Here is a 25,381-nt window from a genome sequence, read left to right on the forward strand (position 1 = left end):
CCAATGTTATATAAAGTGTCTTATGTAATGGTAGTTTCTTTTGCTCTTCATACATAACTCCTAACTCCTCCAGAGCATGTCCTCAAATTAGGAAGCAAATAAACATTTACAGAGAAATAGAAATTATTGTCCCAGTTGAAATACATTATTAGGTAAATGACTTCATTCTAGTTATAATTTCCAATAGATTTGACATAGTTTTAAGTACCTCTGGTATTGGGCTTGATTTTTCCTTCTAAGTATTACTGAGAAATGTCATGTACCAATTGACCAAATTGTTTTGTGTAATTTGTAGAGAAAAGTACATGGTGATTTTAAGGCACACAACCTGCTTCTAAATGTAAGTATTGCTTCTTTGTAGCAGTGCACAAATATGCTTTGATGATTATAACCATGTATTTGGAATGATAAATTAAAAGGGCTGAATTTTTCTTCCACCAGTAATCAAGGCCCTGGTGCTGAATCTGGGGTGTGCGCGTACACACACACACACACACACCACCCTTGCTTATCTCATAATCGTATTTGAAAATAAAGTTTTGGGAATAAATTTTAAGTTCTCAAAAGAAGCCTGCTGAGAGTTCATAGAGTAGTGTCTCTTTTCTGTCAAAAGCCACAGGAATTTATGATGATGAAAGTTCTGTGGCTCTTGGTTTAATAGTGATCAACCAGGAATGGAGTCTGTGTTGGAAGAGACGGTGGATTGACATACAATTTTGATAGGCCAAGATCAAAGGGCAGGATTTTTGCCGGTCTTGGAACTGTCACAGTTAATATCCTTTGTAAGGGCAACAGTCAAACATGCAAAAGAAAGCTGCTATTCCCAATGTGCACATACTAGGATAGTGTTTCTCAACCTTGACAATTTTAAGGCATGTGGACTTCAACTCCCAGAATTCCACAGCCAGCATTGCTGGCTGTGGAATTCTGGGAGTTGAAGTCCACATGCCTTAAAATTGTCAAGGTTGAGAAACACTGTACTAGGAAGACATAAGTGGCAATTTGTCCACTAGATATCTGCTCCTACAAGAAAGGTTATCACAAAGGGGGAATTAAACAGACAGTCAACACAAAAGGTTTAACAATTACAGAGTAAATTATTTGGGCTACTTAACATATAACATGTGATGGAATTATATGAGGCTTCCTCACATGCCTGACTGCAGCATAGTAGCTTGCTGAGCAACTGATCAGAAAAGGACTAAGCAGGCATTGTACAAATGTTCACATCCATAACTCTGATTTGAGTCTTAAAGAAAGTTTCTGAACAAGCCATTTAACGTTTGCACTAAGAAAGCTCTATGGTAACTGGCTCTTTCAATAAAAGGTGGCCTAACAACCATAGAGACACCCCCCCCCACCAAGCACCGCCAAGCACACGTCAGGATACTGGACTGTAGATTGGGGATTCTACAAAAATATGGTCTATTGGAAAGTTGGCAGTGATGGCAGCAATAAATCAGCAAGTGGGAGGCAAGGAAGAAGAAGAAGAAGAGGTTATGAGCACCCTCTGCAAGCTATACCAGAGTCTGGGGGGAGAATAGGTTGTCTATGTTTCCCCACACACACCCAGTTGTAGAAATTAAGATGTACAAGGACATAAATTCCCAGCAAATCAATACTATTCTCTTAGCATTTTAAAAAAGGAGTCACAGAAAGAAAACAATGAACATGAAAAATGTGTTTAAAAATGGTTCATTTGCCAATTTAACATCCAAGGTAAAAGAAACAAATTCTGGCTATAATACTTAACAAGATAGACATTAACATTTATGAAAAAAATATGGAATGACAAGGTAGTATGATTTACTCTGAAAATATTGCACAATTTCCTTTTATCTCTCTTCTAGGAATTAAGAACAGTTGAAGGGGGTTGCACTAAAAAGTTTCCTATAAAATGCAAATTAGTCTAACATGGTACTTGCTTCAAATTGCTTTCTTCAATGCATCAGTCATAGTGGAACAATCTATCTGATGCAGAATTGCAATCAAGGTACTTAGACAGGTACAAAGGTGGCAGAGGCAAATAGGGAGCTCTTTCCCAGCCTGTTTTTTTGTTTTTTTTCCATTTGTAAGGCTAACTCTGATCATGCTCAGTATGCCTTGCTCACTATAATTTGGAGAGAAAATCTGCTTGCATAGGAGCTGTATGAATAAACGAGTGTGCACTTTGGATACGGTCTGAAACATCTGAATGAAAGGTTCTGCAGAATAAGAAATAAGTCATATTTCAGATGTTTGCATACTACTAACCTTGTAGAAATTATTTGACATCTAATTACTCTATACTCTTAAGCTTACAGTCTTCAGTGTAGCAGTTTGTTTAAATATAGTTATTAAAATCATGTGTTAAAACAAGGCCGGTCCTCATAATACAGTGCTATTAACTGGAGCCTGTATCTCATGCTAAATTAAAAGAATTGTCTTTAAGTCAAATGTATAAAATTACATTAAAGAACACATAATAGGACAAAGCCCCACATGCTAAATTGACAGCTGTTTTTATAACTACACTTTCTTTGCATGACTTTCTTTGCAAGCACCTTTTGGTCATTTCAGACATAAACATACTTGAAACAGCCCTTCCCAGCTGCAGTTCACTCACTTGATCAGTCCTATGTAATTCGGTGCCAAATACATTTTTTTTTTGCAATTTTGTACAAAACATATAGATTATTTAACATCTGCTTGACAGACTGCTTTGCCAGCCAACAAAATACAAGATACATTGATTACATAGACTGGGACACAGTCTGGTCTTTCAAAATCTAAGAACTACAAGAATGAGAGATGCAGTATCCTTTTTATATGGTTCCATGTAATACTTGCTGTAAGAAGGCTATTTAAACAAATTTTGTGATATAGGTGATCTTTAGCATGCTTCCATGTTCACCATTCTCTGTCTTTACCTATCAATAACAACATTGATCTTGGTGTCTGAATCCAGCAAACTTTAGGCAAAAAAAAAATGAGGCAGGGAAAAAAAAGCCTAGAGAGGCAAAACACTGGTTTGTTTTCTGATTTTTCTTTAATACCTCAACCTTAGAATGCCACATATACAAAAGAGATAGTGCATCTCACATTTGCTTATAAGCTAGGATATCTTTTTGAAGTCCACAGAATCCTAACTGCAAACAACATATAGTACTTGTACAACAGGTTATAAATAAACTGATTTTCAAGCATAGAGCCAGCCCAAACATAAGAATATGCTATTTAAAAAGACCTAAGGCAAAATGGATTCCATTTCCAATGGATAAAAAAAGAATTGTGCAAACAAGCTTAAAACTATTTTTGTGCCAGTGTTATAAAAATGTAGGATTTTTTTTTTGTAAATAGAACATTGACCCAAATACCAGAAACCTGTGAGCAATCTGAGCAGACAGACCCTTTTCTTTAAGAGAAAAGGATGTTTTGGTACCTCTTTCTCTTTCGTCAAGTACACGTGTGTATCTCATCTGCTCTCCAAATACATTTTCCCATGGCAGTACTCTTGTGTGAGTCAATGATGCTTGAGCAGAGTAGCTTGCTAATTTCAGTCCACACAATTTAATATTTAGCATCTACTATTACCCTCCACACAACTCCTCTGGGCGGGTGTGCTAGCAGGCTTTCATGAAGAGTAAAACTATTTTTAAGTACTGGATCAAGGCTTTACATAAAAATAGCATCCTATGTATTTCCTAAAAGATGTCTCTTCTTCCCTCTCATTATCAAATACCTGCAGCTAGTTGTAAATTATTGTCTTATAAGGAAATGAACTTTTTGGGTGCATGGTTTTGTTTACTAATCTCTGGTTCTTTGGGTAGAACAATAGGTATAATCCATTAAAAATGATGTTTTCTTGACAGGTCAGAAGAGACACTCTGGCTCAGTTAGTTTCATAAGAGGACAATAATGCGGCATCAACGGGCTCCATACAAGAAGGACATGTGAAAGATCTCATCAACCAGTCATCTATACAGTCCAGATGGTAAATATGCATGCAGGGCAGAAATCTGATAGGGTCTCCGTAAACAAAGTCCATCATACAGATGACGCACCTAGAAAAAAAACAAAGAGAAAGAAGCTGGAAAAAATGCAAACTATATAGAAATAGGCTCATGAAATTAGGGAGAAAAATCTTGTAAACTTGCTTTCTAATACACATTAAAGTTGTTACTTGCTAAACCTTTGATGTTAAACTTCTAGAAGTTATTATTACATTATAATCTCTGGAAATCCATATGAAATCTATTAAGGCTGCAAATCTGTGCACATTTATTTCATAGTAAACCGCACTGAGCACAGGATTCAATAAGTATATGTATAATTCTGCTGCAGAATCTATGTTAATTAATATAGATAATAATTTCATTGAAGACAGACTGCCTTTATTTCATGTTTTTGAGATCTGCAATTTCAGTTTTAAGTAATTTAGAATAATTTAATTATTTAATATAGCATTGCTTACCCAATTTCTTTTTGAGAATTAAATTTTGGGGAGGAGTGCATACTTCTCAAGCCGCTTGGAAATGCTCTGTATTTTATTATTAGTGAGTTTTTAACTCAATAAAGCAATTAACATTAAGCTTAGTTTTGCTAATACATGTTATTTCATTTCTGGGTTAAATACTGCCAATTTTTCAAAGTTAAAATAGAGGGAATAAGCCATTTATGCAATCTGAAATTGCCTTGGAACAATTCGGTGAAAAATATTTATCACATTTTGGATATTCAGGTTTTCTCATAGCATCATCAACACATGATATGGATTCTATATATATGTAAAGAAACTCACTGTTATTTGTTCACTCAGTATTTTGTACTTGTTTAATTCATCAACAAAATCACTCAACATACGATGTTCCAATATGAGAAGATAATCTCCCTTTAGATTTAAAAAACTTATTGCACTAACATAGCAGCAATAACTACAATCTGATATTGGCCTATTCCTATAAGACAAGTAGCTTCAACTCAGTAACACTTGAGGGTTTTCTAGCGCTGTTCATTTCAGAGTCTCCAGGAATATTTCTATGGAGTTTACATTTGATAATTCCAAAACACTGAATTTGTTCTTGATGGTTTAAATCCACAATTCATTTCTCACAAATGAGCATGCTACATCAATGAACCAGAATTTGGTAGAATTCTTTATCAGAGAAGGAAACAGGGCTACTATTTCTGCCAATTCCTTCTTTCAACAGAGTCACCAATGCCATCCTAGATACCCCTGCATTGCAGGATGTCCCTGGGTATGACACTCTCTCAAGACTGGTTTAACATTTACATGATGCCCCTAGTGAGGTCATTCAATGGCATAGGGTGGGATATCTTCACCGTGAGCTGTCCGGGTGATGTCATGGAAATTCTATCTTGAGGATTGGAGCCTGTGGGGATTTGGATGGGGTGGAACAGGCTTCAACCCAATCCTAATATGACTGAGTGGCTTAGGTTCTATCACCCCTGGTTCTGGGATTCTCCATCTCTCATTCTGCATGGGATTACGCTATCCCACACAGAACCAGTGTGCTATTTCTCTTTACAAAACAGAAATGATTGTGATTTGGAAAACTTTTCCATAACTTTGTAGACAGGGGAGGGGGTTCCTTCCCAGACGGACTATTACAATTTGCCCTACTTGGTCCTGCCCTTGAAGTGCATCCAGGATCTTCACTTAGTACAAAATACTGGCAGTTATAAGCACTTTTTAATCTATGGATGTCATAACTCTGCTTTGTGAACTGCATTGGCTGTCAGTATCATTTTGAATTCAAGGTGCTGGTGCTTATCAAATAAAGCTCTCCAAGACCTGATGCCAGGTTATTTGAGGGACTGCCTCTCCCCAATCACATCTACCCATCCCATCAATTGTGGCAAGAAGGTATGTTATGGTCCCATCCATTAAAAAGTGTCACCTGGTGGGACTCAGAAGGAAGCCTTTTCTATTAGGCCTGCTATACTCCTCAGATATCAAATTGGACAAGACCCCAATGGCCTTTTGCAAGGTATGAAGAAATGGCTATGTTCCCTGGCTTGAAGACTGAAGCGTCTGCTGGAGTTTGTGAATTAATGTTGTTGAAATATCTGTATTGCATCTGTACTGATGGCTTTTGACTATTTATTTTCTATTTTTTGTTGAGTTTTTGGCTGATTTTTAAAACTGTTAGCTGTCCAGAATCAGTTATTTTACATGGATGGATGTATCAATTGAATAAATACAGGGATAAACAAATGAATACAGTCTGAATCCCCCAAATAGATATTTAGGGGAAATTAGAATAGCTTAATACCATACATTTATCAGTATACAGACATATACGTAAAATAGATAGTATTCTATTGTAGATTTTTGCTCCTGTTGACACATTATGATCTATAAATTTTATTTTGGCTTTTGGACATTTTCTAGTATTATTTTCTATTTTAATATCTTCAAATCATAGGCTATAAGAAAAAGATTTTGAAATCAGTAACATACTATACAGATTCTTTGAATTTGTAAACTGCTTTAACAGCTAGAAATGTATTTCCAAACACATGATTACTGTAAAATATTATGCAACAATGTTCTGTCCTCTTGCAGCAACACAATCTCTGAAAAACAATTTCTATCAGTAATGCTACATTCCTGTATACCAGTCCATTATTATTATTGTAGTATATGTAATTATGTGGCATATCTGCTTTGAATGATAATATGGAAAATATTTAATCCCATTAGCACAACTGAGTGTTATACTTGTAAAAAAACCATGCATTGGAAAGCTGTTTGTTGCTACACAGTTTATATCAGCATGAATGGGAATTGTCTCTGGAAATAAATTGATTACAACATTCATTATTGTCAGGTAGAAGCCAGAGCAAAGTCACTCAGCCGGCTTTCATGTCAAAAGGTGGACTAGAAGTTATGGTCTCTGGCTTTCTGCATAAGTATAAATGCATAAATATAAAACATTTATGCATAAATGCATGAATATAAAACAGGTTGTTGAGATACAGAATGATAAGAAGATTTTAGGTAAAAAAAGATAAAAATGATTAGGCTGTTTTAAATTTCGCATTTCACTATGCAACAGAAAATGTACAGCTACTTCCATCCCTTTTTCAAAAACAACAGCTTTTCTGTGGTAAGGAAAAATAAAATCCAGAAGTTGTGAGAAAACATGGAAAGAATTCAGAAGAAAAGTAAAAATCATCTGGACTTACTGTAAAATTTTGTTTAAAAAAACAGTCAGGGCAATGCACAATGAAGATATTTATTGTCTGGAAGCATCCCAGAAAACATCTGCTTCCCATTAAAAAAAGAAAGACAAGAGAAAAGCAGTATATAGAATCCAAGAAGGTGAAGAAAACTGTAAACAAGGAACAAGATTTTTGAAAAGCCCATGAAAGCCATCTCTTAGGTGAGATTACTACTGTGTTTCCCTGAAAATAAGACCATATATATATATATATGCAGGTCTTGGCGTATTCGGGTCTTTTCCCGTGTAAGATTGAGAGTATCTTGGCGACGTTTCGACGAGGTCCCACTCGTCATCTTCAGGCTGGGGTCTTCGGCTTCGTGCTTGTGCGAGCAAAGTGTGATCAGAGCTGCCGTTTCTCTATAAATATTGGTGGGGGTATGTGGAGTGCTGGCTTAGTTGCTGTAGGTGGGTTGGTTGGCTGTGTGGGAGTTATTGTTTGCGGATTGTTCGGCTGTTTCGTAACATCCTGAGTAGTTGAGGTGCTGGCTGTGTGCCCATTAGTCTTTTGTGTTATAACAACCTGGGTAATGGGTTGTGTGATTACATCCTGAGATCTAGTGTAGTGATATCCTGAGTTTTGTGTTGCAACATCCTGGGTGGTTGGCTGTGTTGTAACATCCTGAGCTTTAGCGTTGTAACCTCCTGAGTTCTGTGATGTGGTGTCCAGAGCAGAAGGCTGTGATGTAGCATACCGCAAACTCGGAGCCAAACCAAAGCCCGGTATGCTACACACACACATATGCTACACACACACACACACACACACATATATGCATGCCTACAAAAGAGTCAGTAGGTCTTACTTTCGGGGGATGTCTTATTTTTTTGGGGGGGGACATTTGCTTCGCCTCGCAGCAGTAGCACCAACAGCCCCATCCAGCAGGAGCCCACGTGGCCGCTGGCCCACTTCACGTAGCCCGCTGCGCCATGCCGCCGCCACGAGACGAGGCAGATGGGGGAATGGGGTGGAGCTTCCCCAAGCGTCCCATAGGCACCCAAACACTTTTCTAGGGCTTATTTTGGGGGGTCTTATTTTCAAAGAAACACAGTATCAGAAATGGCACTTCTTCAACTTACTCTCTGATCTTTTTCTCCGAACCATCTCTTCCAGGATCATAGACTCCTTTTGGCAGGTGCTGTATAAGGCCTATCCGTTGTGCTATTCTAATCTGTTCTTCCTCCGTAAGCTGGGTGGCTAGGCGGGTCTGGCTAGGTGTCGGATGGTAAACTGGAACTTGTTCCTTAAATGAAAGAAGATAGGGGAAGAAAAGAAAAACAGTTAAATAGGCTTTTTTTAAAGTTGATGACACAAATGAAATGGAAATTATTTGCTTCAATTTCTCTTTCTGCTGGAAGGTTACTCACAAGACAGTTCTTTTCTTTAGTTTAATAATAAAAAGAAAATTGAATAAACAGCAATTCCTCTGTCATTGCTGGCATGAATTTGTTTTAAGCTGCTCTTTGCAAAGACAATTTAATTTTGACTCTATGGGTTAATTAAATAGATGTACAAACTTGACATGAGTATCTACTTGCAGGCTTGGCTAATTGATTCACTTTTATTCTGCCAATACGGAGAAGCTGTCACTGATGAATTTTTCAATTTTGCTTTGTATAGTTATACTGACATCAAGGGAAGAAGAATGTTAAAAGATAACATCCACCTTTTAAGCAAACAAGAACGTAAAGGTTATATAGTGTCTAATTAAAACTTCATTGTTAGTTAAAAAGATTTCTCTGCCCCATAAACGTCCCTCATTCATGCTGCTTGGAAATACATGAGAGAAATCCCCTAAAAGTATTGAAAAAGCAGATAAGATGATGTACTATAGCGTAAATCTGGAATACCAAAAGATAAGATATAGATGCCAGACAACTGGCTATCATCTCATGCTTGATAACAAATCATAGAAAAAAGTTTACGTTCTTAACAGAATTTATCTATAACTAAAATATGCTAAGTAGCTGGAATATGCTACCTAGTCATTATTTTGTAGTTTCAGTGGGTTTTAATTTAGTTCAGTATTTTCAAAATGAGTTCCATTTGTTAAGTTGAATTTGTAATAAAACCTCACCTCAAAGCAATAAATTGGACACATCTCAATGGATGTTCTTTTCTTTGCATGCACAGACCCCACTCCACAACAGCCAAGGGGCAAAAACCTCTTTAAAAAAGCCATGCAAGTGTTACAAAAGATACAGCTGATTTAATAATTGAAAGAAAGCTGCTTCATTATCAATAACATGCATTACAAGAGGCCTCCTTCAAGTGCTCTGCTTGGCTGTATTAATAAAGCTATTCAGGTATACAGGTAGTTCTCAACTTTCAACCTTTCATTTAGTGACCACTCAAAGTTACAGTGGCACTGAAAAGAGTGACTTGTGACTTATTTCTCACACTTACAACCGTTGCAGCATGCCCATGGTCATGTGATCAAAATTGAGACTTGGCAATTGGCTCGTATTTATGACGGTCGCAGTGTCCCGGAGTCATGTGATCACCTTTTGCAACTTTCTGGCAAGCAAAGTCAATGGGGAAGCCAGATTTATTTAACAACCATGTTACTTAACAAGTGCAGTGGCTCATTTAATAACTGTGGCAAGAAAGGTTGTAAAATGGAGCAAAACTCACTTAAAAACTGTCTTGCTTAGCAACAGAAATTTTGGGCTCAATTGTGGTTGTAAGTTGAGGATTACTTGTAATGGCTAAAACCAAGCTGTGAAATGATTTTTTTTCCCAGGTGTCCCTTGCTCTTGCATAAAAAATGGGATGGGGAGGTGAAACTCCAAATGTCCAGCACCAACTTGTAAACTAAATATAATTCTCAAACAAAGATCAAATATTAACGTGCTAGCAGTATTAATATTTTTCCTCATTTTTGGAATAGACAAATAACGTGAGAGATGCCAGATAGATATTGGTTAATCTACAGAGGATGTTGTTTTACAGACAACGAAAAGAAGTGTCCACATTCTTCATTTGTCTGTTTCCTCGAAATGAACATTTATTGATCGGAAGAGAACAACTAACATGCTTCAGAGGGCTTTGTTAAATTTGCCGACACTCTCTCTTTGGTGGGCCTTTATTCCATTTACAAGTCAGAAACCTAGTTAAAGAGCAACAAGGACCATAACTTAAATGCAGTGCTGGTAGTATCTTATGTTGAAACCTCTCTATAAATTTGAGGGTTGACTGATGGAAAAGATTCCTTACAAGAGGATGAACCCCTTTCATTGGGGAGGGCTTTTCTCCTGGAAGTTAGGGTTTGGGGAGTTATTTTGCTACGATGGCCATGATATGTAAAATCAGAATTTGGGCATCAGCCTATGGAGAAATAAATAGTAGATCAGCTCCCCCCTCCAGGGTTCCCCACTGTACCTCTGCACTGTGTTTTTGATTTGGCAGGTTTAGGCTTGAACAGATTCGCCAGTATTATATTTCATTTGGCCTCACACGTTTTAAAGTCCCGAAACATAAAAACATAACTATTTTTTATTTGAGTACATCATTTCTTATCATTGTCTAAAAAAGAGGTATTCTGGAAATGGAATTCAAGAAAAAGTAAAGTTACCAAGAGGAACAAGCAGCGAATACTGAAACCATATTTTCCAAGAAATCAGAATCAATCAGGGATGATGTGGGAGTTGCAGTTGGATCATTCTCCAGCATGACGAGTGGAGAATCCACCAATGGATTTTCCTCGTCTTCTGCCCGTAGACTAGTCGGCCAATTTTGCTTCGCCTCTTCTCTTGAGACCTCCCCTCCCCAGTCTTAAGCCCGATTAGACTGAAGTTCATTGACTTCTGAAGATAAGGTCGTATCTCTTGATATTTCTTGTTATTCTGACTAATTCGAAGGGGAGGGGACTCTAGGTCTGAAAGTGTCATTACTCCTTAGCTGAGTTTATTATTCAACAGGTTGTTCACCCCTTATTTTAAGTGAAGGGCTGAACTCAATTAAAGAGAACATATCTTGCCTACAGGGCAAAGTTTCAATCCCATCCTCTGAAAGAGTTGACTATCCCTCCAGTCACTGAAAGTAGATCCTGGATGGAGGAATCAGTGATCTCACTCAATATAAATAATATTCCTCTGTCACTTATCCATCCCTCAGGTCTGGATTATGTACAACAACATTAGTATTAATAATGCATTAATAATGATTTTGTAATACTCTAAAAATAGGTCATTGTATCTTAGAAATTCATAAAACCCAGATAAAAATAATCTGATGATTAGTTTGCTCCATACAATAAAACGATGAAACGTTCTACGTGTTTCTTCAAGGAATTCACTGGACAAGAAAGATTTTGCTTCCTGAGCACTTTTGGGTGCATCCTATAGATTTTTTTGCTGCTAATCATGAAAATAACCTGTAAGTTAACCTTTTATAGAAATGTTTTATAGAAATACTTCTGTTTCACAATAGCAATGTACACCCTTCAGTACATGTTAGCTCTGCTGCACACATGAAAGAAGCATCTGAAAACACGAAACTCTTATTGAAGCACATATATTACACCGAGTATAACTGGAATATCTGTGGAGATCTAAGAGTAGTGGCTCTACTGCTGGGAATGCAGCTCAGGTATACCAAACACTGTTGTTACATATGTGAATGGGACAGCTGTGCAAGAGAGTTGCATTACATTAAAAAGAAGTGGCCACTCTGAAAGAATTTGGTTCCAGGACAGAAAAACATGGCACACGAACCACTTGTTGACCTGACAAAGATATTTTTTGCCTCCATTCCACATAAAACTTGGACTGATGAAAAATTCTGTAAAACCGATGTGAACAAGGAAGGTGAAGGTTTTTGTTGAGACAGATGTTTCTAAGAATAACTGATGCCAAGATTAAGGAAGGCATTTTTGTTGGTCCACAGATCAGATATGTCATCAATGACAAGCGGTTCAAAGAACCGTTGGCGGGGTCAGAGAAAATCAGCTGGAAAGCATTCAAGGATGCTGTTGAGAATTTTCTTGACAACTACAGAACACCAAACTACATTCAGCTATTTGACAAATTTCTCACAGCATACAAGACCAGGGAGTGCAACATGTCACTGAAGATTCATTTTCTGCATTCACACTTGGACTCTTTTCTGAAATCTAGTTGCAGTCAGTGGCAAACATGAGGCAAGGTTTCACCAGGATATTGCCACAATGAAAAAATGGTTCAGACCAGTTAGGCAGACAATAGATTAGCACAATGTGTGACTGAAGTCACTGTGCATCTAGTTAATGAAGTGGCACTTCTGTTTTTTTCTTTTTTGCTTGCTTTCTGTATATTCCTGGTGGATTTTCACATTTAATGGGTATGGACATGCAGCTACAGTTGTGATAGCCTTGGCGTTTGGCCTTTGCCAGTAAGGCACCTTCATTCCATTCTTTGAGACAATAACCACAACTGTTCTACTTGATGGTGCTCTTTTCTTTTTTGCTTTCTTCTAATGAACATATTCAACCTCCCCACCCCCCAAAATAAGAAAATATACAGAAATAAAACAGCTATAGTAATATTTATTGACATAAACATTCACCTGTAGTTAAACTTCAAATTAGTATTTATGACTTCAATACATATCTTCATTTTTTGTTGTTCATAATGAAAACTCACTAGTTTATTCTTGCAAAAGAGAAATTAAGTAGCACTCTTATAAGAGTTTCAGAGTCATGGACATTATTTATTTATTTATTAAATTGGTACACCGCCAACCTCATTAGCCAATATGCACTTTGCATCTGGATCTTTTTTACCTGACCAGAGTTTTTCATCTCATTTTAGATTTGGAAAACTAAGTTTTTAATTAATATATGCAGTTATCATTGTTTATTGTTATGCATTGTCTTTATGTGATTGCAGTATTGAATTTATCTGTAATTTATTATTGTAAACTGCTTAATTAAAGCAATAAAGAAAATTGCTTAAAATAGATTTCTTAAACTGCTGGTTAGCCAAAACCGATTTGTCTATATTTTGTTAAAACTTCAAGTAATATGGCATACTAAAAATTCAGTTTTTCTTTGTCCATAAACTAAACATTAATATCATATTATGGGCTAGTTCTTATATTCATGAGGTCTGGGCTAGACAAAACACTAAATATATTATCTCCTGCATTTCAAAGTAAGCCTCTGCTAAGTGGAATATCATGTGGGTTATATTATTATTATTATCTATCCATGCAACTTTTGATTGGAAACTAATCAAAAGAGGATGACAAAGTTGTTAATGAACCATGCATCTCCTTGTTACAACCAATTGCTTTTTGCACTTCAATTACTGCACAGCGTGTTCCTGTCATTCCAAGATAATATCCTAGGGACTATTCCAGCCAGCTGAGTTTTCACCCTCAGCTGCTTCCTCACCTGGTTCCTGTACTCACCAGGCACAATAAGTTTTGTTTTATCTTGCAAAAGTTCCAGTGTCAGGTCTCACCGGGAAACCCCCTTTAACAACATAGGTTAGGTCCAGGCTCCACGGGGCTCCACATGGACAATCTGGAGGTTATATTTCATTAATGAAGTGCAAGTATTTGAAATTATAATCTGAAGAGCTAAGCAACTGTACCACAGACAGGGATAGATCACAGGATATAATGAGGAATATCAGTGGCAATTGTACAAATAGACATTTTTGTCTGAATGGCACTCTCTTTTTGTCACCTGCTTCATTATGTCTGTAGAGGCTATAATGATTTTTATGAAATAAGCACACGCTTAGGAGATAACATGGATCGTAACATGATATTCCAACACTAAGAGTTTCACTCATTTATTTGTGCTATGTGGCTATTAGTGCTCATAAACAGGAAAATGTCTTGATTGTTATTGATTAAAACAAAGTGATAGTTAATAAAATGCCAGGTCAAAGCATAAAATGTCAGGTCAATAAAGCTGACATATATTCTCTTCCACCTTGCAGTAATTATACACAGGAAGACAGAAAACTGCTTCATACAGCACATTTCAAAACGAGCAGATTTTTGGCTTTTTACAATAAACTGTCAGAAAAAAACTAGAAAAACTTTGCCACTGCACTGGCCTTTCTATATTTGCAATAAATTACTGTAGACTGTATAACAAGTCTATATTTCTGTTTGCGATAAGCCATAGCTTGTCTCTCTCTGCAAGCAGTGACTGTGCAATTTTAATTCCCAGGGCACACATCCAAGAATGATTTCATTTAAATATTAACTATTTCTAATACCCATGCCAAGTTTTCACCAAAGATACATACAAGAAACAGAAGCTACATTAATCATGGGCTGACCATTAAAGCTGTGTTTCGGACACAAAGGTCAAAAAATATCTTACTGCTCCCAAGTCTGTGTTTCTAAATACATTCTAAACGTGTTAAATTAGGACTGATTAAATATCTTTCAATTCTCTTAAAAAACTATAAATATAGCATCTTAATCAAAATGTGAAGGATATCATCATACACAAGTTATTTGTGTACCAAACCTAAACTCAACTTATATCATTTTTAAGCAAATGCTTTTGCTTAAACACACACACACATACTATATTGAGAGAGAGAGAAACACACACACAGAGATCAAATATACTGATTCTTTTTTATAACATTGATAACAAGTACTTTTTAGATAAGAAACAATCATTTGAATAGTATCTAATATGGTGTCTTAGCAGATGGATATTTAGTAACGGAAATAGAAATTCTACTTTGATTCAACATGAATACAAGGGCCATGTTCCTCATTCATTTTTCACAAAAGAAATTATAGCTAAGAATTACCTTTGTGATTATGTATTTAGTGTTTATATCTAAACAAATTAAGAATGACTGCAATCATGTCATTCGTGAAGCAGCACCATGTATTAGTTTAAGCAATTCCAATGTATTATATATGAAAATAGTGAAACACTCTGATGTTTGGAATAAGAAACCTAATTTAAAATAAAAAGTCTGATTTGCAGCTAGCACTTTGTTTCTTCTGCCTTCAAGCTGAAGATGTACAAAGAAGGCAGCCAAGTTTTAAGCTATGATTGGCAGTCTAAATAGACCATATCAATGCAGCATGATGCAATATCAGAAATAAAAGCTGAGCAACTACAACATAAAACTAGAGAAATATATAAATTCTACTAGATCAGCTATTCAGGGCTATTCTGATGTTATTCTTGTGTCCTGTAAATGTGACTTTGAATCTTTTCCCTTCCAGTTCAACTGATCCAGAGAAAATGCAAGGCAGAATTCTGACTAGGATATGACTTTTTGTAATTTCCTTCTAGAAACTGCAGCACCCAGAATTGTGTAGCAACTGCAAATAATACTGTACATTCAAAATTCTTCCATGCTCAAAAGAGGTATCTAGATAGTGATTATTATATCTAAAAAAGCCCTCTACATTCCTCAAGTAATCAAGAGCCGTTATGCTTCACACAATATATGCTAAAACTTTTGTATTCCTAAAGCATTTAGAAATACAACAGGGCTATTACATCACAAACCAAAAATCTGTCCACCATATACAAATTGTTATTAGAGACAAAATATGGATAACTGTCCCATTTCTCCTTTGAGAACTGCAGTCTTAGCCACCTATCTAATCTAAGCATTTTGGCACAATATTTGAAATTTAGGAAATAAAATTTAAGATATTTTCTCTTAAAGGAAGAAATTATTGAAAACAGATGCTCTGCTATAATCACTCTACCAAAGCCGGAATTCAATTGCTAAAATATACAAAGAGAATTTTACCAGTTCAAAAAACATGTGTCACTTTGGCTACAAATACATCTGCCAATATAGATTTCTCATGCAGCAGAAAAATAAAATCTTATGATAGTTTTCAATATGGAAACTGTAGTTCTCTTATATAATCAACTAAAATGCTCAAAGATATCTGAAGAATTCATATAAAAAACAGATAGGGTTAAAAATATGACACAGAAATTCTATGCAAAGAAAAGCATTAATGAAATTTAATTTTAACCTTAATTTTCCTCAGCGTGGTCAACTTGCTGCTGGTTTCTTAGTGGAGGCTAGAAACTTCTTAGAATTGATTTTAAATGTAATTATGGAATATACATACATAACATACATCAATAGATTGAGATAAATGGTTGTTGTAGGCAGTGATTTATTCTGTGAGTATTAATCACTCAGTGAGAAGAGGAAAGCTGCGTATATTGCAAATGTTTAAACAGAAACGTTATAGGATGGTCTCAGTTGTTAAAATATCCAAGTATCATTCATACTGTATATGCAAAGAAAAAAAATATTAAAAGGTCCTCCTCTCTCTTCTCATACTGAGGAATAGAAATAAAAACACAAACTTTGTGTGTCTGCTACACAAACATTTGAAAACAATTATAGAAAGCTCATTTGTGGCTGTCTACGCTGATAGGAAATGAAATGTACATGATGATCCATATTATGGGTGGGTCTTACAAGTAAATTGAGTATGCAAGACTATAATAAACATGGATAGGCTAGTTATTATTGTTTGATAGGATATACAATATAGCACTCACTTTTGATTTTAATGTTATAATTTGAGCAGCTACAGCTCAGCTGTGACTTGGTCAATAAAAATGGATTGCTACTGTTATCTTGTTCAAACAGTTATATTTTGGTATGTTATGTTTTTAATTGCATACTTAATATTATATAAGTCACCCAGAGTTTTATTGGAATTGGGTGGCCTTAACAAATAATAATAAAGAACAACAACTGGAGCACCACTTGAACACCACCAGCATTGACAAATTTACCACCAGTCAATTGTAAAAGGCAGCTTTACTCGGAACAGCTTGTATCCTGAGGCAATATCTGTAACACCATCAAACATCCATATCTGTCTATCCCAGGTCCTTGGGAAGGGCTTGATAGACAGAAAATGCCAAATCCAGTTTGAACATCTGGCAGACTGTGCAACAAACCATAATAATGAGATTCAGCAATAAAATAATATTGCTTAATTGAAGACTTCTTGCATGTAATTGCCAAAGTATAAGGTAAATTGGATCCAACAAATCAATGATATCAAATGCAATCTCAAAATAATTCAAGACAACACATCTGACAATGAAATGTAGACATCAGTACATTACCCGAGTAAAATTTTTATTAGACTTTTATCCCACTTTTGTTACTTTATAAATAACCCAACTAATAACTAATACTCCTTCCTCCTCCTAGTTTCCCCACAACAACAACCTGGTGAGGCGAACTGAGAGAGTGTGAATGATTTTCCAGGATGCAAAATGATATTTGAGAGAGAATTACTGTTGTAATTTTTACTGGGCCATAGGGAAGCAATCTTTTGGAGCAGAGGAGTACATCCTGTGGCAATGGCGGCTTCAATATTACAACACCCTGCTACACTCATTTTGATCAGATAGAAAGAAAGGAAGAAATGTTCTCTCTATCTCTCTTATAAATCCTAATACTGATATTAGTGGGAGCTATTTATTCTACACTCAGTCGTTAAACAGTGTAATTTGTTGCTTGTTTGGGAGTATTTATGGGAAGAGAACACCTCAGTGATCTCCCCTTGTAAGAGCTTCATTCTCCACCCTCTCAGTGGGAGATCTGATATCTTACTGTCCTGAGATGCTTTCTCAGAAGAGCTGAAAGTGTGACTCTGGACCAATAACTAGTAAAACTGGTGTAACAAGGGAAACACATGCTTTCTATACATGGTCCCATCAGGAGCCTAGCCACAGCATTCTGTACCAGCGGATTCTCAAAACAATCTCACATACAGTATCTTACAACAGTTGAGATGCAACTAAATTATATATCACGGTGTCCTGAGATAACATTGAAGGGAATAGGCAAAGTGGGCACACAATGAACTTGGATATTCAGTTTGAAGAACTAACCTGGATGGCGGGAGGTAAGGAGGGACAGCCATTTTGATTAGGCCAGTTCATGGTTCAATTTTGACTTAGCATGTTGCGTGAACCCAGCCAATTATGGATCAAATTAATGCAGTACTTTTCAAAGACGAAAATGGTGATGATCTTAAAAAAAGAGAGAGTGTAGTCTAGTTTTTTTCCCCATCCATTGATAATATGTCCAGATTTCTCTTGAAAAAGCAGGAGTCCTTTAAATAAAGAATGATATGGTACTGAATTCTGGATAAAAGAGAGAGTGGCAAGAAGCCAGCTAGATTGTCTCCTGAACACCTAAGAGCTTGATTAGATCAGTTCAGCAAGATATAGATTTTGTCCAACTTTACCTTATCCAACCTTATCCAACCTGATTTGAGCAACAGAGGCATTTAATCTGTTGTTGCTTATGGCCATAAATCTGTCTCAATCAGTATCTGCCAACACCCAATGATTCAAGAGGAACTTGGTTTGACAGAAGGTCCTGTCACAGGAAACATGTTATTTTCAATCAAAATGGCTCACATCATCATACTCCTAGTGTTGAATTGATAGAAGAGACTTCCTATTTCTTAAACTAACATGTAACCTTCCCATTATATTTGAAACTTATCACTAGATTTTTAAATTTAAAATTTATGTATTAAAGCACTTTTTGTCCACATGTCCCTCTGGGAAAAGTTTTCAAGATCATCTTTCACCAAATTGAGTGCCCTCCAGATGTAACGAGACTACAAATTCCTCAAATTCCCAATCACTATATCTGAAAAATGCCTAGTCTGCAGATATTACTCAAAGCCATTTTCTGCACTGAGCCAGGAAATATGTGACTTAATATTTATTAATGCTTGAAGCTGTTTGTTGAAATCAATATTCTAAGTACATTTACTTAATATTTAAATGACTTTAAGATATGTGCAAATAATTATCTTTTCATCCAAACAATTCAGAAGGAAAGCCATTATAAAAATAATGTTTTTTTCATTATTAGTAGTTTAGATCCTACACACACATTTAAACTGATTGAGAGTTGAAGGGGCTTTTCTCCCGTTAGCGTCTTGCAGAAAACCAAACTGTTATAAAATTGTAAGTGACTTCCTAAGTGTATCATTGCTACATATAGGTATCCTTTATATGATAGCAGTTTAATGTTCTACATATTTGTCACTAAAAAAAGTATTAAGATTTAATAATCGTAGCAATAATAATTTTATATTCTGAAAATGATTGCCAGTAGTTAAGACAGTTGAATGGAAAACAAGATTAAACAAAATGGGCCAGCAGAGCATGGTTAGAATAATCTGCATGACTAAAATTCAGCTAACCTTATTATATTCCCAGTTTCTATTCAGATGTCCTACTGCATACCTATTTATTTATGTATTAATTTACTCATTCCTGAAGTCTCTGAGCTCTAGTCAAAATAATCTCAGATGAGGCCCAACAGCAGAGGAAAACAGGAAGAAGACAGAGGATTTCAAAACTCATTTCAAAATTCATGAATCTTACTTACATGCTTCAGACAGTAATGAAAAGTGCAGAGGAAATGGCACAATAAAAAAGCAATTCAAACCTCCTCACTCTGTGTAGATTATACGCTGACTGCCCTTCCATCTAAACTTGGAAAGAGTTACTTGAATTCCTGCCTGATACGGCAAAGAGAGGATTTATTGGCATGGAAAACCCCACTGAAGGTCTTAAAAAATGGAGATTGTGTTTTAGCCATGTTCAGATTTTTCTAAACTTAGTCTTTAAGAATGAGATTATTCAAAACTGTCTTTAAGAACGTTTGTATTGCTCCTTTTGCTACAAAAAAGAGAAAAAAGCTATATACTTAAGTTTAAAAAATAACATGAGATGATGGTAAAAATGAAAAATACCTTACTCAGACATGCTGGTTTTCTTCTCCACAAGTCACCTGAGATGCCACAGATAACAGCACTAAGAAATCTAGAGAATGTCAACAAATGGCATGAGGAAGAAGGTCTGATACATTCATTTAAAACTGGCCACAGACCCACCAAAATGACATCATTTCTAGATAGACCAGAAAGAATCCTTTAGCATTATTTATGAATACTGCAGCTCTGTTACAAGCAACATTACAAAAAAAGGATAGAAGAGGCTTTAAACAAGATAGATGGACACCACCAAGCAAGAAACAGAGTTACGGAATAATTTAAAGATCCCAGATGATGATGTATCTGAAGCTGAGAAAATAACTTTCTTGGTGACTTACTAATGTATGAACAAAATGAAATTACACTGAGTCCTGGCAGTTCCTATGCTCATATGCTAAAGTATAAACAGTGAGACCTCTTATAGATCTTGTATCCTCAGGTTGAAAGCTCTGAAGACTTGATCACAAGTGAAACAGAAAAATCAAATAATAAATACCCACCCCCCAAAGAACACCACCAACGTTATAAGAGACATAGGAAATAAAAATGCAAAGGCATATGTGCAGCAATGTATCTGAACGTTCATATCATTCTTTTCTTCTGGGCTAGATTGAAAAGGCAACAGAGGGGAGAATCAGAGTATGAACCACATCTTCTCTCCATAATTGTCAAACATCTGATGATGGCTAGAATTCAAAAATACATTATCTTTAGTTTATATTCATCTATGATATTCACTTTCAGCATACTTTAATTAAGTAGCGACAGAGATTAACCTAATTCTGCAGATGTCAGGCCCATAAATAGCTGGGAGGATTTCTGTGCTTTGTTTTTGTAAAGTTATTTGTTACTCATTTATGGATTATAAATACAGTGAGCTTTATGTGAATCACAATAAATGGAGAAGTAATATGATTAAATTCATAAAACTTTCAGATGCTTGACTATATAATTGTCATAATTCTGAAGTGGTATAAAAGTCATCAATAATAAACCATAAAAAATAGGGAGGAAAACAGAAAAAATGAAATAAAAGCAAAACTCAGAAATAATTCAAAGAAGAAAACCAAACTGTATTATTCAAATCCTATAGGCTAACCCACTAGGAAGTAATTCTAATTCTAACAGAAGATTTACTTATAAATTTACAATTTAATTGTGAGTAAATATGTACTGAATTTTTTCTTCATTGCTACTATAAAATTATCTATAAAGCTTTGTAGGCTAAATTTATATTTTATAAAAAAGGGAACACAAATGAGAATCCTTTTAGATTGTTTTTTAAAGTGAATTCTAAATATCAGAGTTTGGAATAATTTAGATCTTGTTTTTAGCATAAATAAGAATGCTCAGTTTATATTAGTAATATGCCTTGAAATGGGTACTTCTGAAAATAACAGACTTTGATATTATGCCTGTTGGTAGCTGTTACAATATTGGCAATGCTAAAAAAAATCTTTTTATAAATGGCAGTACATAGCTTATTGCTTTTTAAAGCTATAAAATGCTCTGAAATATATGCAATGTTCTTGTCTTGTAGTGCAATACTTAATATATTTAATCCAAATTAGTACTGATCTTGTTAACATTTATATTATTTCCATGAAGCTATTCGTCCCATTCCTATGTATGTTTACCTGCAAATTAGTTTTAATAAGTTTAATAGGTTTTACTCCCTTATATATGCATATGATTGCAGCCATAATTATCCAGTGCCCAAGGTAAATCCTGCTGAGATGAAAAGGATTTACTCAAGGTAAAACACACAATAATTTCTCTAACATAACACAATCCTGTGCATATTAATGTGGAAGAAAGTTCTGCTGTTTTCAGTAAAGTTTACTTTCAGTAACTGTGTGAAATGAGAGTTATGAAGGCATATATCTGGAACTACCAGATCTCAGCTACAAACAAGCAACAACCACTAGAAAAACTGGTAACTCTAGAATAGCGATGGCAAACCTTTTAGAGAATGAGTGCCCAAAAACTGCCCCGCCCTGCCCCGCCCACTCCACCCACTCTGCCCCTATGTCCCGTGAGCCTGCAGGGCCACCCACCGCTTCCATAGCCCGTTGCAGATTGCCCAGGTGGCCCTACAGCACGGCAGCCATGCCCTCCACCCATGCCCCACAGCATCATCTGTGCACAACAGAGCATGAAGGCGGAGTCTTGTCCCTGCTGCCCAGCTGCCATGTGCTTGGCTGAACTGCTCCATGCAGGCTGCGCCCGGGGGCGACTCTACTCCAGGCGGGCTGCTGGTGAGGAGGCTGCGGAGGGGAGGCAGGGCTGGGATGACAGCGGACGTGCCCACAGAGAGGGCTCTGAGTGCTGCCTCTGGCATGCATGCCATAGGTTCACCACCACTGCTCTAGAATATCCCCAGCAACACTTATTTCTAACTAAACATGCATAGGAGTGCAATGCTAGAGTATACAATACTATATACCAGCCATCTTTCTTTCATTTATCTGTCAAATTACTCAGATAAACAAATCAATTGCAGCTATTGTATACCTAGCATTAGCATTCAAAATAATTCATTGCATTAAGCTAAATGCTTGCTATAATTTATTTACTATCATCTAAACTTCTTGAAATATTTTTACACCTTGATGTAAATATGTATGGATGGATTGTAATTGACCGAGTACATCATATACGCATGCCAAGTATATGCATGCAAAAAAATACAAACTTAGAAGCTTAAATGTTGTTTAGTCGTAGACACTGTTAGGTGAAAGTAAATGAAATTATGAAAGTTTTGTACATGCATGAGTAGTTTCACTGGACTCTGACTAGTGTTCTTAGCAGCAGCATTATGCAAGACTCTGGAAGAAATATATAAGGGCTGCAATCCTACGCATACTTACTTGGAAATTTAACTCACTGAACTCAACAGGATTCTGAGTATATATTTGGGATGTGAGTACAATTCATTTCTGAAGACTGGTAGCTCATCAATAGTTTCCCAAGAAAACATCTATCCCATATCCTGAAAAAATAAGCAAGCATTGAGAATAAATCAAGGCTTCATAAATCTTTAATAAAATCTCTAAGCAATATTGCTTAGATTTTCAGAATATATTGACTGATTTTCCAGTGCCAAGGAATGAACCTAGAATAATTCCCTATTGTGCATTTATTCTTTAAAAGGGTGCAGTGTTTCCAGTACTGAAGTAGGATCTGGAAGACCTAGATTGCGATGTTTACTGACAGAACTTTGGGGAATTCATGATCTTGCAGCCTCATCTTCCTCACAAGGTTATCTGAGGAGAACTAGCAACGCTGTTGAAAAGGCAGACTACATGCATAGAAATTATTATCCACACAGGAAATGAACATGCAATGTCATTATCTAATCAGTACAGAAATGGCTACAGTAGATTGGTCGTTAAAACTCTAGGATTAAAATAGAGGACCTCCACTGAGTACAATGGAGCAGAGAAGCAATCTTGACAATCCTCACACCTTTTGCAGTTCTCTTGGGTCATGTTTCATGTTTCTCAGTTTCTCTTGGGTCATGTTTCATGTTTCTCAGCCCTTCCATCTCCATAGCAATTTTTAAGGAGGAACATGAGCTGCCTTCCTACCCTCTTCCTCTTAACATCAGCAGAACTCCATTTATCACTTGTTTGATCTAATCCAGCTAATCCAGTCATATATTTCAAGACTAGCAAAAAAAAGTTTATGATGAATAAGAGAGGAAGAAACAGAACGCAGTAAGAGAATGGTAGAAAATCAAGAATAAAATGTTTACTTCCTATGCTTGCTATAGTTATAACAATTAAGGCATATTGCCACAGAGCTCCCTAAATTATGTGTTATTAGGATTACAAAAAAGGATCTCTCTCTCTCTCTCTCTCTCTCCCTCTGTGTGTGTGTGTGTGTGAGAGAGAGGGGGGGGGAAAGGAGAGGGAGATTGTTATTGGTTTAAAAAAGGTAATCAGAAGGAAGCAACACCAGACAGTGATGTCACTCTGTGTAGAAACAAAGGAAGCTTGCCCAGGCTGAAAAACTAGAACCTCCTTTTATGACCCAGATAAAGAAAAATATTTCAGAAATGACAACTAGAAATTCCTAGAATTAAACACCAAATCTACCCAACATTATAATCAATTAAATGCAGTCTTGATTGTACTACTTGGAAATAAAATTCACTGACATTAAAAGCTGAATTCCTAGTGAAAAACAGTTGGAATCTAATACATCTTAATTCGCCTAAAATGGATATTTGGTTTTTTTTAAAACAAACTCTGTATTTTGCCCAATATTTCGAGCTTAAGTGGCTTATATTTTGTCTTTAAAGAGTCAGCCTGTAAAACCACAAACAGAATTTTGAATACTTGACTTTTTCATACAGTACTGAAAAACAAATGAGGGAGGGAGGAAGGAAGGAATGAAGGTCTCCACCAGACTGAAGGAGGAGGTTTAGACGAGAGAGATCTGGCCAGATGTCAAATTTCAGGCCTCGGGAACAGAGTATTATTACTGGTAACCATATGTGAAAGGAAACCCCCTACTTTTGTTTGCTCATCGGTGGCCATTTATTCCAAACCGGCAAGAGAATAGACTTTTATTTTTAAAGTCAAACACACCCACGAAATCAACGGATGGAAATCTTGCATCGGTCCATTAACGATTGTAATTTATATTTCCCTTCCCGATGAATCAGGGGTCAAAACAAGCCCTACAGGCGCCCTAGCTGTTTTCCCCACCACCACCAGTTACCTTCCCCTCTCTCTCTCTCTCTCTTGAATGTCACTACAAAGGTATCAATCCTTATGGTGCCACGAGACCCTCTTTCTCGTCCTTGTTGCAACCGATCGGTTCCGCTACCCCGTTAGAAAATTTCCCTCGCTGAATTTCATTCTCTTTCCAGCCCCAACCGGGACCGGGTCCTTCTCGATTTCTCGCAATACCTGATATGGCGGCGGCGGCTCCTGATCCGGTTCAGTCCCATCCCCGTAACTGGCCCTGTCCGATTGGGACTCGTGCAGCAGGGAAATATCATCCGAAGTGGGCGATTTCAAGCAATTTCCCATCTTCCCCAAAGGGAAGTGGGGGGCCTTCTCTTTCTCAGTAACACAACGGCAGCTCCAGGCGACAGCGGCGGCCCTCCCTCGGCCTTTCCCGGGCAGCAGCTACCCAATACTGGAAGCTCATGCCAGCTCCCTACCCGACCTAAGCTGCTTAGCCTCTAGTCCGCTCGCCTTAAGGAGTGACCATCTCTTGCTCGCCTTCCGCCAGAATGCCCAGTCACCGCTCTAGCCCCGAAACAGCAGCAGGAAGGAAGGAAGCGGAGAGGCTTCAGCCCTCGGGCACCATCAGGGCCTCAGCCCAGGGCTCCTCTGGACCTCTGGGAGTTAGGAGAAGGGGGAGGCGG

General features: G+C 36.7%; 1 protein-coding gene across 2 annotated transcripts; it reads right to left on the reverse strand.

The window, feature by feature from the left end:
• Positions 1-1,679: 1,679 nt before the first annotated feature.
• On the reverse strand, positions 1,680-25,290 carry RNF11 (ring finger protein 11). Of its 2 annotated transcripts, none has more exons than XM_015810910.2 (3): positions 24,918-25,290; positions 8,307-8,470; positions 1,680-4,043 (listed from the first exon to the last, which is right to left on the reverse strand). In XM_015810910.2, exons 1-3 carry the CDS (start codon positions 25,038-25,040, stop codon positions 3,872-3,874), a joined length of 459 nt encoding a protein of 152 aa, XP_015666396.1. In that variant the 5' UTR covers positions 25,041-25,290; the 3' UTR covers positions 1,680-3,871. The 2 variants fall into 2 exon arrangements, with proteins under 2 accessions (XP_015666396.1, XP_015666397.1); XM_015810911.2 differs by lacking the exon at positions 24,918-25,290 and adding an exon at positions 18,089-18,221.
• Between the last annotated feature and the right edge of the window lie 91 nt (positions 25,291-25,381).

This window comes from Protobothrops mucrosquamatus, unplaced genomic scaffold (assembly GCF_001527695.2).
Source record: "Protobothrops mucrosquamatus isolate PMUCROS unplaced genomic scaffold, P.Mucros_1.0 scaffold24, whole genome shotgun sequence".
Lineage (NCBI taxonomy): Eukaryota > Metazoa > Chordata > Lepidosauria > Squamata > Viperidae > Protobothrops > Protobothrops mucrosquamatus.

Excerpts from the sequence above, each read along its gene's own strand:
- RNF11 (XM_015810910.2), bottom strand. The coding sequence starts at position 25,040 with ATGGGAAATTGCTTGAAATCGCCCACTTCGGATGATATTTCCCTGCTG. Across the intron at positions 8,471-24,917 it reads AGCCGCCGCCGCCATATCAG|GAACAAGTTCCAGTTTACCA; the intron begins GTATTGCGAGAA and ends CTTTCATTTAAG. Across the intron at positions 4,044-8,306 it reads TCGGAGAAAAAGATCAGAGA|GTGCGTCATCTGTATGATGG; the intron begins GTAAGTTGAAGA and ends TTTTTTTTCTAG.